Source organism: Myotis lucifugus, unplaced genomic scaffold (assembly GCF_000147115.1).
Source record: "Myotis lucifugus unplaced genomic scaffold, Myoluc2.0 scaffold_44, whole genome shotgun sequence".
Lineage (NCBI taxonomy): Eukaryota > Metazoa > Chordata > Mammalia > Chiroptera > Vespertilionidae > Myotis > Myotis lucifugus.
This window is the reverse complement of record NW_005871092.1, coordinates 7,435,715-7,448,792: the sequence shown is the minus strand read 5'-3', so window position 1 is coordinate 7,448,792 and position 13,078 is coordinate 7,435,715. Positions and strand designations below refer to the sequence as shown.

The 13,078-nt window shown below is 42.9% G+C and overlaps 1 protein-coding gene across 1 annotated transcript in view; it reads left to right on the top strand.

Annotated features, from left to right (window-relative positions):
- SHTN1 (shootin 1) overlaps positions 1 to 13,078 on the top strand; it is a 73,717-nt gene that overhangs the window by 39,837 nt on the left and 20,802 nt on the right. Inside the window, exons 11-13 of the mRNA XM_023753397.1 lie at positions 2,259 to 2,341; positions 6,606 to 6,715; positions 10,249 to 10,302. Coding sequence (XP_023609165.1) covers positions 2,259 to 2,341; positions 6,606 to 6,715; positions 10,249 to 10,302 — 247 coding nt within the window. The remainder of the gene's footprint in view (positions 1 to 2,258; positions 2,342 to 6,605; positions 6,716 to 10,248; positions 10,303 to 13,078) is intronic.

Below are 13,078 nucleotides of genomic sequence, written 5' to 3'. Positions count from 1 at the left end.
ACAGATGTTTTACTTCCAAGGCAGTCAGGAAGGAGGAATTCTCTCTCACTTGGGGGAGGGTCACCTTTTGGTTCTCTTCAGGCCTTCAACTGATTGGGCGAGGACCACTCATATTAGAGAGGGCAATCTGCTTTACTGAGACTACCACTTTAAACGTTAATGTCATTCTGAATCCTCACAGAAACACCCAGAATGATGTTTGAGCATATATCCGAGTGCCCTCTGGACCAGTCAAGTTGACTCATAAAATTACACATCACAGTGGGCACGAGGAACCCTTCTTAAAGAATTTCAAGGTAGCCCTAGCCGGTTTGGCTCAGTGGATAGAGCGTTAGCCTGTGGACTGAAGGGTCCTGGGCTCGATTCTGGTCAAGGGCACATGCCCGGGTTGTGGGCTTGATCCCCAGAAGGAGGTGTGCAGGAGGCAGCCAATCAATGAGTCTCTCTCATCACTGATGTTTCTCTCTCTCCCTCTCCCTTCCTCTCTGAAATCAATAAAAAAATATAGTTTAAAGAATTTCAAGGTGAATATGTTCCATTGAACTGTTCCATCTTTGGAGGGCACTTGCTTGAAGCTTTTATCCATTCATTTGAAACGGGGAGATTTTAGACAGTGGTTTGGATTATTGGTCCCAGGGGTCTTGTCCTGGTCTTCTCACATGTCCTGCGAGACCCCCCCCCTCCTATTTTCTGTGTGGTTTAAGCCCCACCTTGACAGATGGTTCTTTTCTGATATTACATGCGATTTTCTTCTGGGTCCCATACCAGTCTTTCTCCACTTAGGTGGTTTACAGTGATGACCATATATTCTTACTTCCTTTATGTGAATACATACAAATAGTCTGAGCATCACAAAGATACTCTCCAAATGTCCTCCCAGAACTAGAGGTGTGATCATTATAGGGTGTTGTGAGGGGCTGAGGGGAGGCCAGTGATTAGTCAGAACCCTCCCCCTGCTATTGTCAGACTTAAAACTTCTGACCTACTTGATGAATGTGTAGCAATACGGCAGTGAGGGTTTCATTTGTATTTTCTAAAAATGCATGAAGTCAAGTATCTTTTTGGTATGTGTACTGGAAATTTGGACATTGTCCTTTATGGAGTTCTAAGAGTGTTGTCCATTTTTCTGTTGGGTTATCTCAGTGGTCGGCAAACTCATTAGTCAACAGAGCCCAATATCAGCAGTACAACGATTGAAATTTCTTTTGAGAGCCAAATTTTTTAAACTTAAACTATATAGGTAGGTACATTGTTATTAACTTAATTAGGGTCCTCCTAAGCTGGCCTTTGCTAAAAACGTCCTCAATCTGATTGAGGTACGTTTGCTGAGGTCGACCCCTTCCAACTCCCCCATCCACACTCGTCTTGTATACTTGTTTCGTCTATCCCCTTTCGTTCATCCTCTCTGTATGTCCAAACCATTTCAACATACCTTTCTCAATCCTCGACACTACATCTTCTTTCACTCCACAACGTTCCCTAAAATTAACTTAATAAACTTTACTTAAAGTTTTAAGTCAACCTTGCACTGTATGTGTGCACCCACACGTGGTATTTTGTGGAAGAGCCACACTCAAGGGGCCAAAGAGCCGGGCATGTGGCTCGAGAGCCGAGGTTTGCCGACCACTGGGTTATCTGCCCCCACCCCTATTGATGTGTAGAATTTCTTTTTATTCTTTATGGTGTCTTTTAATACATGGAGGCTTTAAAATTTTAATGTGGTCAAATGTATCATGATTTGCATTTTAGGCAGATTTTTAAAACATAGACCAAAGGGACAGTGCTCTTACATGTATTTTATCCTTAAGTATCTGGTCTGTGTCACACATTCAGGTTATTTTATGCCTCTGTTTCCCAAATGGATATTTACTGAAAACAACCCCTAATCCTTTCATCCTTCCCTCTCCCTCACACGCGTGGCATAGAGAGTGTTTTGGAATTTTAGATACGGATATTGAATTTTTTTTACTTTGTAAATGTGCATGCATCCTATTGGTAGTTATCGCAGTCCCCATCTTTCAGTAATTGATTTCACACAGAAAGGGATGAGACACCTTCCTTTTCCCTGAAGTGATGAAAAGTTTGCTCATTTATTAAAAGTGGAAAGTAAGCTGCTTACATTCTCCTGGTACATTCATACTAGTATCCCTAAGAGAAGAGTTGGATATTTACTGATTCTTTAGAATCTATACATGTCATCTCTCTTGGATCAGAAGGCGTCCAGTAATCTCCTGTCAATCTTTTTCTTTCTCCGAAAGATCCCTCATGTCCATGATCCGGAAGCGATCCCACCCCAGCGGCAGTGGTGCTAAGAAAGAAAAGGCAGCTCAACCGGAAACAAGTAATTCTCTCCCTCTCCCCCTCCCCCTCCCCCCACCCCTTACTTTACTTTCGATGGTTGATGGTGTACACGTTTTTAACAATCCGTACGCTTGTTGTATTTCATGTGTGCGAATCGACTTTCTGTCCCTGATTCCTGTAGCCTTTTGTAGTCTATTTCTCTGCACAGTAATGCAGCCGAAAGGCAAATTCTGCTTTGCACAGGGCGTGGCCCGACTCAGAGAAAGCCCTGCCTTTGGCCATTTGCAGGACAGCCCTGCTCCTGGGTTCCTGGCTCTGCACCTTCGCCGACCCTGGAATTAAAATGGTTTCGATCTTGTTTTGGGACCGTTGATAAGTCTGGGAGGGTCAGGAGGGCAGTCAGAACAAAATGATTTCCTCTCCTGAGTAAATGACATCATTAGCTTGTTAACCTGCTCAGCACCCTTACATGGAAAGAAAGTATTCTAGAACTTATTAACCCCCAATGTTAGAAACCGTACTTTTCCTTATGAAAATGACGTTTCTGTTACAATTCAGGAAACGTGATGGTATTTCCTCCCTTATCCTGGAGCTATTGCATTGTACTCTGGGAATCTAAGTAGAGTGACTGACACAGAAGTTGCTCATGAGATTTTAAATGGGAACCTCTCTAAAATCATACCGCCTTAAACCATGTGTGCCATAGCCACACGTGGCTGGAGCCTCTCTCTCCGGCGAGGTAGTTATTTAGCGTGTCTTGTTAATAGTTCACACAGAAAAATGGTTGTTGAATGAATAATCACATCAACTGATTAAATGCATGATGAGCGAATGTAGAGCATCAAACACTGGGCTCCTCTGTGACACTTTGGAATTTACATGTGAAATGAAGGGACCAGCCTGGCTGGCATGGCATTTTTTAATGTTAGCGTCTCATGGTGGCTTTTACTATTCAGTTGGTTTGCCTTTCAGAGCTGATGAATGGAGAAACTTTTGTTGGTAGGTTATGGCTCTTAATGGTAGGGAAGGTCTGTGGAATATTACACTAGTTTTAAGGTTTAAATATAAGAAATCATTATAGACTTTGAAGTTAGTAACTAATTTTGATAAGAATGCAGTTATTGGACACATTCTGAGATTTCACATATTTAGGTCATTAATTGGTTGATATTTTCTTACCTCAGTTTACTAATCCATAGAGTGGGGATAATAGTGGTTCCTATTTCATAGAGTTGTGAGAATTAATAACATGTAAAGCATTTAGAGTAATATTTAGCATATAGAAAATACCCAACATGTTAGCTAAAAAGAAATAAATAACAAATTGGACAACGTCCTAACCACCCTATTGTGGGGCAGGAGTCCTGATTTGGCAGGCTCTTGTGATCATTGTAGTTAAGGAAATTTCCTTAACTTTATGACCTCGGGTCAAATTCAGACTCGTTCAACCATGATGTGTTCTATAGAAATTTTGTGCGTCATGGTGGCATTGATTTTTTTTTAATGCCTTCTAAGAAAAAAATGTTTCTGAAAGAGAAAAGTAATCCTTTGGCATTAAACATTCATTTTAGTTTCTTCTAGGTAATAATAAAAGATTTTATTGAGCAATAAGGTGATGGTTTGTCTGTGGGTCTTTTTCTTCCTTTCTTTTTCTTCTTTTAAGGAATTATTTTTCAAGTGGGTCTTAAGATTTAAGCCTCTATTAATTACACATAGCTTTCTGATCCAAGACTGACCTTGAAGCACTAACTCAAAGAACATTTGATTTTATTTCCCTGTGGCAGTTCAATAACATTAGACCTGTTGTCTTCATTTGTCCCCTTTCTTTAATCTCCAGTCCCCTGCATATTTCCATTGTCCCCCTGATTACATGCTTTTGTGAGACAATTACCAACTGCATGATTGCAGAGAGAATTACAAAACAGACCGCGAGCTCTCCGTGGGCGATTCTTGCAGATTTATTAGAACAGCTTCGCAGTTGAGAAGTTCGTATAGATTGCTTTTTGCTGGTTCAAAAACAGGGTCAGGGAGAAAGAAAGCTTGTGTAGCTAACCCAGCGTTGCCCGCGTATTGTGCCCGAGCAGGGACTCTGATAAGAGTGATTTCTTTTTCCTTAAGACCAATTAAGCCTTTACATTTGAAAAAGACAGAGAAATCAAAGTCTGGTTTAGAATCAGTACACAGTCCAGATAGTGGCACTGCTCTGAATTATCACTATGATGCTGGCAAGCAAAAATAAGAAACTACTTTAAATTCCTGCTATGTTAGATGCTGCAGCAGATTTGAATGGTGTTGACCATAATTCTCCATCTGTCTGCCTTAAGTAGTTTTGTGTGGTGCATTTAATTGGATTTCAGTCGTTCCTTACAGAGCGCTAATCTGTTTGTAGGCACTGCTGCCATGAGCTCTTCCCAAGTCTCACTCCAAATGGCAGCCTTTTTGAACATCAAATGTGTCCTTTGTATTTTTTTTGTTTTTAATTCCCAGGAAGAAATTCCATACCCATACTAGGTGCTTGAACGACAGGTCTGGATTTTATCTCCTTTGGTTTTGAATAGGGTCAGCAATAGTGCTTTATTTTAGGTATTAATGGGTGAGTGAGTGAGTGAGTGAGTGAATGAACAAATGAATGAATGAATTTCTTTCCATAATAATTTTCTTCTTTGTCCCCTTGTTGGTGTTGGTGAGCCATCAGCAGAAGCTCCCCAGGAAAATGCTACTTAAGGGCTCATAGTTGATCAACCCCCAGTTTTCTCCTTTTCATTTTCTAGTGGATGAGTTCTGACTTTGGTGCCATTTTTCCCACTTCTTTTTTTTTTTTTTTTTTTACTTCTGGATATGAAAAATGCTGTTTGGCTATTTTAATTCCCGGCATTCCAATGGCTTGTGAGGATGACAGTACTATTGGAAATAAGGACTGCGTCAGGAAACCTAGGTTACGCAATGAATGTAGCAGTGATCCCATCACTACGGCGCTCACAGAGTGTGGAGGATGGAACCTTCTGGACTCTGAAAAAGCCCAACTTTGTGACTAAGCCCAAGTAATCATTTCTGGAACCTTCTGCTAGAGAATTTTGGCTATATAGCAGAAAAAGAAGCCATGGTTTATGCCTTCTTAGGGCAAAGCCTGCCCCTACTGTCAGTCGGCGTGGGGATGTAGTTGTGATCGTCTCCATTTAGAAACCATCCTTTTGGGGCGTAGCTCTTCCTGCTCAAATAATAAAAATATTAATAGCCACTTAAAGCCCAAACTTACAAAGTCAGTCAGTAGGTAGATTCTTGTTGAGTGCCGCTAGATGCCCCACCATGTGGAGTCTTATTAAAGATGCTAATTAGAAGGTCTTTATGAAATGTTTTAACGTAACTATATTGGCTGCGGTGCCTTAGGTGGAGGTAAACACGAGATCTAGAATCGCATTAATAGTGATAAATATTCCAAAAATGATTCCGTGCTTTTTGGTCAAGCTATTCTGCAAAAGAGACAAATTTCTGTATTCTGATCAACAGGTTGAAGCTCCCCACAGTTGCATTCATCTAATTGACACATATTTCAACAGCTTTATTGTTTTTGCAGCAAAACGGTGCAAAGGTTAGACAATAGACCATTGAAATTTTTAAATCAAACTTAATTACTCAATTGCAGTCATTTCTAGGTGTGTGTTTGCTTTTAACATTGACAATTTTAAAAGACTTGAAAAAGGTTTGCTTAAATGTTTCCTTCCCGTGTGATTCCTAAACAAAAGATGGCAATTTAAAAAAGAAATTTTTATCTCTTTGCTGTTCATCTTTTGACTTAATTTCTTTTGAGAAGTAAAAGAATCATTTTGATCATTTATTTTCAAATGGGCTTTTTGATAGTTATTTCTTCTTCGGGCTGATTTCTTTGACATAGGATGTACTATGACTTATAAAAATATCTTTGAGACAAAGACGAATGATTATTTGGGGTTAGCTACAAAGTTGGGTTTTTAAAGACCGGTAGAAACTCAGGTCTCACGTTCTGCTGACAAAAGGAACAAAATCCACTTAATTGCCTAACACAGATGAGCCGCTATTGATTCCCAGGCTGCAAATTAGACCTCAAAATTTATAACGCTTATTTTTCAAAGCAGATCTTTTCTTAAAAGACTTTTATGAAAAATATGTTGCTATCTGGTAACTCTTAACCTTAAATTGTTGGTGTTTTGTGACTTTGTCTGAAAAATGACTGCGGTTCATTACATAGTACAATCTAAGCCACCACAAATAGGACGTGGCGGTTTTCCTGTAATCTAAGATGATTTCTGTGCGTGCTCTCTGAATAGCTGAAGAAGTCACGGATCTGAAGAGGCAAGCCGTTGAAGAGATGATGGACAGGATTAAAAAGGGAGTTCATCTTAGACCCGTTAACCAGGCAGCGAGGCCGAAGGCACAGGTATGGAATGACTAAATGCGTTCTCTCCCCCCGGATGTGTCTTGCTTTGAATGTGAAATTTCGAAATGTGATGCAAGCTGTATCCGGACTGACTGTCGCATCTTAGGATAAGGCTAATGTGTCATAGAAGCCTTCATTTCCATAAGCAGGTTTCAGGAGGATTCTGTTTGACCCAGGGTAGCCCTATATCACCATGGAAACGAAGTCCTGTTCTTGTAGGAGGCTGCCATCAACTTGAGAGAGACACTGAGAGGAACTGTTATACCAAACAGATAACAGTTATGCCACTACTCTTTCTTTTCTTTAATTCCTGGCTATTTTGTGTAATTTAACAAGTACTTATCGAGTACCTGATGAATGCCAGGTACTGCTTTAGGCACTGAGGATAAAGCAGTAAACAGGAGAGACAAAAATTCTTGCCTTCCTGAGGCTTCTACTTGTGTCTGTGTCGGGGTGTGGCGGGGGACAGGAGCTAGGGGCCGGGGTCACATACTCATGCCAGAACAGACTTAGGATGACTTTTGAGAAATAGTGAGATTTATATGGTTGTTTTCACTGATTTCACAAACCGATTCCCGGTCACTTCAAGGAGAGATTTTGTGTGTCTGTCATCAGCTGCCTTCTACACTTGAAGACCACATGGAGTGCCAGGACCCGTGAAGCCCTAAGAGTCTAGTTCAGTGCTTCCCCTTGTACACCTGTCCCATTTGAATAGGCCCCATAATGGGGTTTTGGACATTTCTTTCTTTTTTAAAAAAATCCTTACCCGAGGACATGATTTTTATTGATTTTAGCGAGAGAGGCAGGGAAAGGGAGGGAGAGAGAAACATCGATGTGAAACATCAATCAGTTGTCTCCTGTATGCACCCCAACCAGGGATCAAATCCACAACCTAGATACATGCCCTGACCGTGGAGCGAACCTGCAACCTTTTGGTGTATGTGACGATGCTCCAACCGGCTGAGCCACCTGGCCAGGGCTTGACCTTTTTTTTCTTGGGGGAAAAACTACTTTTTCACTTTAGTAAGATATCAGTGGGTCGGTTCTCTTTCTTCTACTTTTAAAACAGACCTTAAGGTTCTTCCTTACTCCAAAGATGCCTCTCTTCAGCTGCTTCGATGTCCCCAAGTAGTGAAACTGTTCCGTACAAATTCTGCTGGGCTGTGACAGTTGCCACTTGGCCACAGGCAGGCAAGATGGCCAGGCCAGGCAAGCATGGCCACGGTGTGGGCTGAACACGGAAAGGGGGTTGGAAAGAAGACGTAACTCCAAGAGTAGACTGACATGCGGTGACGTGGAAACCCCTGACCACGGGGGGTGGGGGGAGTCCGTCTCGTGCTGCTGCTCTGAAAGCCAGTTTCAAAGTCAGGGGCAGGGCGTAGAGCAGGAGGAGCAACCGAGTACAGCTGTTTCAGCGCTGGTGTCTGGCGACTGAGGACAGAGCGCTGTTGTGGGAGGTGGGGCCTCACACGCCCCTGCACCCAGGCTTGGTCCTCCCAGATGGGGAACAGCGCCTGCCCTGCCCGACTCCTGGGGTTGTTGTCCGATCAAATGGGATCAAGTGTGCAAACACTCCAAAACGCAGGGTCCAGGCGGAACCTTGGAAAGAATACACTCTTAGGACTTACACGGCTCCACTATTTTGGGAAGAACAAGCAAAACCAAGCTATTGCTATAGGAAAAAAAAAAAAGCTGTGTTAAAAAGAAGCCAGATTACTTTAGAAACAACCTTAAAAGCTTCTTAAATGATAAGTAATCCATGTTCTGTATGTACTCTTCCAACAGTTACACATTATTCAATGTCAATTCCAAACCTGGAAGACAGCTGAACAAGGATCAGTGGACGAGTGGGTTTTTCGCTGGTAATTGTGAAACTGTGTAGCTGTAGTGCTGAATGGCCTGGCCAGTCCCCTTTACAACAGGTGGCCACTGCCCACCCGGGCACGTCCCAAGTGTGCAAGCATGCGGCCCGGGCTCCGAGGCTGACGCGGCCGGGGTGGCACGGCGGCACGTTGGAGTGTGCCTTTAGCCAGGGCATTCGTTCGGAAGTCACGGCTTGTTACCTGCAGAACTCAAGCTGCCTATTCCCCAAATTCCTGGATGGCGTTGGCCGTGCTGGTGTGGTGGGGATGCGTGTATGAGAGCTTGGGCCTGGCACTGATGGCTGGCACCGATGGCATGCCTGTTTCACAGAAGTCCTAGGCTAGGGAAGGAGAATGCCTTCGTCTCATGTGCACCAACCAGCGCAGCAAACCTCTCTCCTTCCTTCTCCCTCTCTCCCTTTTCGGTGACGGTCCACTTTTAAACATTGGCAGGGGGTCTTCTTCTGACTGTGTTTTGAGAGAAGAGGGTTATAGGTTGCTAAGAATCACCTCCCATTTCCTGCTGGGAATCAGCCTTCGCATCTTCCCAGGCCTAAGAGGCTGAGGGGTCCTTGCACTGTCCGACGGGCAGGCTTTCTCTGCCTCTCTCGCCTCCGGGAAGCGGGAGGTCAGAGGTCTTCTTTGATCTTTTCCTGAGGTCCTCATGCTAAATTTTTCCTCCAGTAAATGAGGTGAGGGATCCACAGAGACTGGTAGGTATGATGGGGCCGGTCCATATAATACCCAGAACTTACGCAAATGGTTTTGTTCATGGTGTAGCCAGGAGAGACCTGGGCTTGTAATCAAGACACTGATTCAAATACAACCTTCCCCAGGTGTAACTTTCCTTATAAGTAAGACGAAGTGGTCGGACTACACACACTCTGAGGTCTTTTACTGTTGTTTTTTGTGTGTGTGTTTTTTATTGATTTCAAAGAGGAAGGGAGAGGGAGAGGGAGAATCATCCATCAGCTGCCTCCTGCACACCCCTTACTGGGGATCGAGCCTGAAACCCTCGCACGTGCCCTGACCGGGATTGAACCGTGACCTCCTGGTTCATAGGTTGACACTCAAATACTGAGCCACACCAGCCAGGCTCTTTTCCTGTTTCATAGCCAGGGATGCTCACGTTCTCCTGTAAGCTGGTTCTTTGCTGGTCCCTGGTCCCGACTCAGTCCTGTTGTGAAATTCACAAAACAACGTGTGCTGGTCTCTGTCCCTGGCTTTTGCCCGGAGCCCATGGAGCTGAGAGAGGTTTCCTGCCCTGTCGCTTGCTTTCTGCTCTGCAGCCTTCCTGGTCCTCACTTGCTGGTGGAAGCCCAGCGACCCGCGTGGAGAAGCTTGCTGTGAGACACTCGGAATAATGGGAAATTAAGTCTTTGAAGTCTGGTGTTTGCCAATTCTTTTTTTCTGTGCCTGATGACAAACAAGTAACAAAATGATATTTAGAACATGGCGGCTTGAGTCCTTTTGCTTTGAATATGACTTCTAATTTTCTACTCAACTGCCATCTGGGAGCACTAACCTGTCTAATATTTTTTCCTAACAGTAAGACGTGGACCTAATTTTAAAAAACAGTGAATATAAGCTGCCAACACTTTGTCATGTAAACTGTTTGTTTATATTTTTAAAATGAGTTGCTCAGTAACTTTTCTTTTTTTTTCATTGTAGCCAGAATCTCCCAAAGGCTCTGAAAGTGCAGTGAATGAATTAAAAGGAATACTGGTAAGAACAGATCTCAGCGTATTACTCAGCTAATGGGAAAATGAAAGGAGAATGTCTTTGAAATCGATTTTCGTGAATAATTGGCTTGATATGTTTTATTTCCATCGGCAGTAGCCTCATTTCTTTTGATAGTTTACTTGATTGTGTTATGGGCTCCTCCATTGGGTGGCTTATTAATGTATCAATACTCAGCTGTTTGCATTCTGAAAGAGCGGTCCCCCGTTCGCCAAAATCGTTGTTTCTTGTTCTTGCCCTCCAATCCTTGCATTACAGCTTGAAGATGAAATGTCTGGCCAGGCGTGAGGATGGGTACTTGCTTATTAATAACAGAAGTATAGCAGAGTCTCTTAACTTTGGGGCAGGAGAGTGGAATTCTTGGTATCTAACTATAAATCTGAGCTTCTACCCAAGAATGTTCATGTCAGGGTCACGGTCTGCGTTTTTCACGGTTTAGGAAAACGATTTGATGGTAAGCTGGAGAATAAAAGCCCCTTTCTTTGTGTTACTAATTTTATTTTCTAAAACTAATTCATAGCCTTTGGAGAACACACTCGATGCCCACCGCTAGCTATATGTCTCCTTTCCAGAGCATGAGCTTTTGCCAGCAGAATAAATGAGGACTGCCCTCTCCAGCGGTTGCTCTCAGAGACAAACGCCTCACTTAGGGAATGTTTCAGATGCTAAGAGCCCTGTTCTCAGATCCTGTTACAGTCTCAATACCAGTCATTATGCACAGTAAGTCAACAAACATGGGGGCGGAGGTACGAATTGATATTCCCATGTTTGTGGTTACTGTGCTAATTATGCATTGCATGTAGACATCCCCTAATTGTGGTAAACAAAATTACTTTCATCAAGCAGGAAACAATAGACTTAACTCAGAATGGCTTAATTAGTTAGCTTTAGTGTTAGGTGAGTGGGATTGGTACTCGAGAGAGGTGTAGTGGTGGCTCACATGCTGGTCTGCCTACAGAGGAAAGTATTAAAACCATGGATAAAGTATGTGGCTGTGAGCTAAGGGATTCTGTGATGAGAAAATGTTGTGATCCAGTGTTCTGTTAAGGAGAACTGTGACAGTCCCTGTTTTAAAAAATACGTTTTTATTGATTGTAGACAGAGGGGAAGGGAGAGGGAGAGAGAGAGAGAGAGAGAGAGAAACATCGGCTGTTTCCTGCACGCCCCCTACGGGGGATCGAGCCTGCAACCCAGGCACGTGCCCTGACCGAGTGACCCCTCAGTACACAGGATGATGGTCAACCAACTGAGCCACACAGGCCAGGGCAATGACAGTCTTTTTTGTTGTCTCTACATTGTAATGCTAATTCCTGTTCAAGAAAATGTCCCCCAGGCACTGTGAGATTCTAGAGTAGAGTTTTGACCATCAGTGAAAGAATCAACCATACTGAGTGTGACTTCTAAAAGATTAGGTTTATTTGAAAAATCAGACATCTATGTGGGATCCATATGACATTGGAGTGCCCAGGGTGTGCTGCCCCCTGATAATGCCGGAGGTGGCAAGTTTGCTGATTGCTCTTAAAGACCACGTGCGCTATACAATCCCGCTCACTGTAATTTTGTGCCACTTCAAGGAGAGAAATTTCTGAAATAAATTTTTGTGAAATCATTTACAAATTATAAAAACTGTCCAAACATCTTTTCCCCCTCTGCAAATCTCCCCCTCTCCTCCTCGCCCTGGATTTAGCACTAGGCTTCTCCACCTCATCTGGCATTGATGTATCATCATAGCTGTTACTCTGACAATATTATTTTTTTTGCAGTAAATTGTTTTGGTTTATTTAGAAGTGGAACTCACCGTGTCCTCCCCTGCTCCTCTTTGCCCAATGGCAACTCTCCTCTGCCCCCCGTAGAAGTCCCTTTGAGGGGAGATGGATCACTTGCCCCGCTCAGCCACCTGGTACCAAGAAACCATACAACTTCTTGTGAGAGAGAGAAAAAAGAAGCCCCTATTCGAAGGGCTATATTAGTGCTTTTTTGCTGGAGTTCAGACTATTAGGATGATCAGATTTAGTGCCCAGCAAAGCACATGACACCAACCTCACAGTGTGACATGTGATAAACAGGAAAAGAATAGGAAAAGCCTACAGGTTATACCCTGAGATGGAAAGTGACTGAGAGATGCCAGGAAACCAGGAAACAGCCTGTTCAGTACTGTGGTGGGACAGAGACCAGGAGTAAAATCAGCGGTGTGTTTGCTGCAGTGAATGAGACGGGACCTGAGTGGTAAGAGACACCCACGACTTAGAGGTTTGGCCTGTTGTTCAAAGTTAGCACCTGCGTAGAAAAGAAATCTCTGGTTTGGAAAACCTCACTCTATTATGAGTTGTCCAGTTTCCCAGCTAATTTGTAAAGTCTCCGTGTTGACGGGACTCATTTTTCTAAGCCTATTTATACTTCATTTTTAAAAATGGTGTACATCGCAGATTTAAAAATGATATACTCATGTCTTATAGTCACACAAGGGTTATCTTGAGTCTCCCAATCATTTAAAAGTCAAAGTGAATATGGTGGTTTCTGAAGTTTAAATCAAGACAAATGAATCTAAAAGTCTCTCTTCAAATGCAGTTGCCTCCAAATCAAAGAAACAAAAATAGCATTTGAAAAAATTCTCTTACAGGTCTTTCTCGAACATCTTCAGTTTTTCAAAATACCCAGAAATTGTTAAATAGTTAATTTTTCCACCCGACAATTAGATTACTTGGTATTATGAACATTTCACCAACGTGGGGACTAAAATTGGTCGGTCCATGATCCAAGT